At 52.9% G+C, this 3,336-nt stretch overlaps 1 protein-coding gene across 1 annotated transcript in view; it reads left to right on the plus strand.

The window, feature by feature from the left end:
• The first annotated feature begins 760 nt into the window (after positions 1-760).
• Positions 761-3,336, plus strand: part of LOC124662701 (putative metallophosphoesterase At3g03305) — a 7,437-nt gene continuing 4,861 nt past the window's right edge. Inside the window, exons 1-2 of the mRNA XM_047200508.1 lie at positions 761-811; positions 898-1,220. Coding sequence (XP_047056464.1) covers positions 761-811; positions 898-1,220 — 374 coding nt within the window. The remainder of the gene's footprint in view (positions 812-897; positions 1,221-3,336) is intronic.

Here is a 3,336-nt window from a genome sequence, read left to right on the forward strand (position 1 = left end):
TATGAAATAGACATAACCAAATGGACGTAGATCATACCCAATCCACCATCGTCTTGCTGCTCTCCTTTCGGCCCTTAATCATCTCATAGTAGCCATGGAACTTGCTACACGCCGCCTTGATGATGTTCCAACGGTGGAGGAGGACGCCCTCATTCCGGATCATGTTGATGGTGGCGTACTCACCATAGTTCTTCTTCTCGTTGAATGAATCGAGGATGCACTTGTAGTACTTGCCTCCGGATTAGTTGGCGCCGGTGATGGGGCAAAAGCTCACTTGCTTCCACGCGTCGATGAGACATTCATCCTCCAAAGACCTCCACCTCGGACCACGAGTGCCGTCGGCCTGTCTGCGCGTCGTCGTCGTCGTCATGGTCACGCTGGTGTTGGCGTCGATCAGCTCCTCCTGGACCTCCTCCTCACCTTCGTACTTTCTTCATACTCGTCGACGAGGGGTTTGTAGGCATGGCCGCGTATGAAACCGGTGAGGATCTCATCCCCAGCGGCAATCTACGCAACAAGTTGCCTACTTTGAGTGGCCGGCGGTGTCTACGATGAACATAACACATAAAAAGTAAGGAAACTCACCTTGTCTCGCCCATGGACACGCCGAACGTGCTGCCGAACACCTGGTGGGCGATCTTTCTCTCGTCGGCGAAGAGGTGGTGGGGAAGGCCGGTGCCGTCTATCACGTAGCCGTCAGGTGCTTCCCGGGCAGCGTAGGTCAGGCGACGAGTTCAGGTCCACGCCCAAGCGAAAGGCGATGCTGCCCCTCGGCGCCGAATTTAGCGAGAATGACGCGTTGGGATCGAAGGTCATGTCGCTGTCAGTGCATTGGCGTCCATCTGCGATAGCCTCATCTATGAGAGCGACGGCCCCTCCGCATAGTACCCCGCGTAGTACCCCGGCGACGACGGTGAGCTCGAGAAGTTGCGGCCGGCGGGCTGCTGGCTCCCTTCGGGCTGGCCGCCGCCCAAGCTGAGGCACACTTCCGCAGTAGACGCCGCTTTCGCGGCTTCAAGAGCTGCGAGGCGGCGCCTCCTGCGGTCGGCCGTCGCAAAGGAGCAGTGGCGTTTCTCGTCCTCCCACGCCTCCTACGACATGTTCGCCGGCTTCTCCTTCGACGCGACGGTGCGCGGCTTCGGCGGAGCCTTCGTCGGCGCCTTCGCTGCCTTCGCCGGAGCCTTTCTCTTCAGTGGCATGGTAGCGACGAGGGTTTTCGGGTTGGAGGCTGGATGGGAGATGGAGTGGCTGATCCGGGAGACCCAGATCTAGGGTTTCCCCCCGGAGCAGCACAAGTGAGTAGACGGAGACTGACGGTGATGCCTTCAAGAAGGTTACGACTGAAAGGACACAGATGTCGCCTAGAGGGGGGGGTGAATAGGCGATTTAAAACTTTTACGAGATGGGCTTAACAAATGCGGAATAAAACTAGCGTTTACTTTGTCAAGCCCAAAGCCTATATACTATTGTTCACCTATGTGCACCAACAACTTATTCTAAGCAATGGTTCACTTATGTGCAACAACAACTTATGCTAAGCAATACAAGCAAGTATGTGATAGCAAGATATATATAACTTCAAGCACGATGGCTATCACAAGGTAAAGTGCATAAGTAAAGAGCTCGGGTATAGAGATAACCGAGGCACGCAGGGAGACGATGATTTATCCCGGAGTTCACACTCTTGCGAGTGCTAATCTCCGGTGGAGAGGTGCGGTTGCTTAGTGCTCCCGAACGCCACAAGAGGCTCACCTTGAGGTGTGGTTGCTCGATGCACACCAACGCCACAAAGGCCTCACCCCAAGATGCGGTACTCACACCACACACCGAACGCCACGAAGGCGCCTCACCTAAATCTCCGGTGACCCTCGCCACAAAGGCCTAGGTCACGGTTCCACTAAGGGATTTCCTTCGAGGCGGAAACCGGGCCTTACACAAAGGTTGGGGCACACATCCACAACTTAATCGGAGGCTCCCAACAAATCACCACAAAGATCTAGAATCCGTCTAGGGTTCCAAGAACCCAAGAGTAACAACCTTCTTGCTTTCACCACCACGAATCACCGTGGAGAACTCAAACCGATGCACCAAATGCAATGGCAAGAACACCACAAAGATGCTCAAGTCCTTCTCTCTCAAATTCCAACAAAGCTACAAAAGCTATTGGGGGAATAAGAGAGGAAGAACAAAGAGGAGAACACAAAATTCTCCAAGATCTAGATCCCAAAGATTCACTCACAAAGAGGTGATTTGGTTTGGTCAAAGTGTGGATCTAGATCCCCTCAAACTTTCTCTCAAAAAGATGCAAGAAACATTGGTTGGGGAGAAAGATCTCAAGCTCAAGTATGAACAACAATGGTGGAGCAAAGCTTGAGAAGAGAGGAGGAAGAAGAAGGAGCAAGCAGCCATAAAACAAGAGCGAGAGGGGGCTTAAAAGGATGCCCCAATTTCTGCCCGTTGGAGTGCTGCGCGCGGGGAAGAAGGGGACCGGTAGTACCGGCCCTTGGTGGCCGGTACTACCGGCCAGAGATGGCAGGAGGCAGCGGGGAGGCGAGGCTGCGGGCGGGGAGGGGAGGCCGGAGCCTCCGGCCATGGTACCGGCCGGGGTACCGCCGAACCTCCCCATAGCCCTGGAGCTTTACTGAGGCACTCGGCGCCTTAGCGGTACCGCGGGCGGTACCGAGCCCGGAGGCTCCGGCCATGGTGAGGCCGGTGGTACCGCCCGTGCCTCCGGCGGCTGCCCCTCCTCTCCTTTTCCTTTTTTCTTTAAATCAAATTGAAGACAAACTTCAAAAGACAATATCTAGAGTTTGGAAACTCGGATTAAGACGAAACCAATTTTGTTGGAAAGAGGACGACAAGAGCTACCCAACAAAAAATGGAAATATGGAAATCAGTGGGGGGTGATTTTCTATGATTTTTAGAGGTGCAATACCTCAACATGAGAAACCGAGAAAATCACCAAACTTGAAAACGCGACAAGCGATCTATGCAAAATCCGTTTTCGATGAACTAGAGCTTGTCATGAGAGTAAGCACAAGCTCTAAAACATCACATGGATAATATCCAAATAATCAACCAAGAAAGATGATGTAAGGATGCAAAGGTTTGAGCTCTCTCCGAACGATACGATCGAGTTACTCACTCGAGAGCCCTCTTGATAGTACGGCAACTAAACTATACACCGGTCTCCAACTACACCATGAGACCGATGAGAAAGAAACCCTACCAAGAGCAAACCTTAACCATGCGCATTCCACTTGAGCTCGATGATGACGATCTTGACCGCAACAAGATGGAACGCCTTTCTTGCTTGTGCTTGCTTGACGAAGTCTT

Source organism: Lolium rigidum, chromosome 6 (assembly GCF_022539505.1).
Source record: "Lolium rigidum isolate FL_2022 chromosome 6, APGP_CSIRO_Lrig_0.1, whole genome shotgun sequence".
In the NCBI taxonomy this organism is placed as follows: Eukaryota; Viridiplantae; Streptophyta; class Magnoliopsida; order Poales; family Poaceae; genus Lolium; species Lolium rigidum.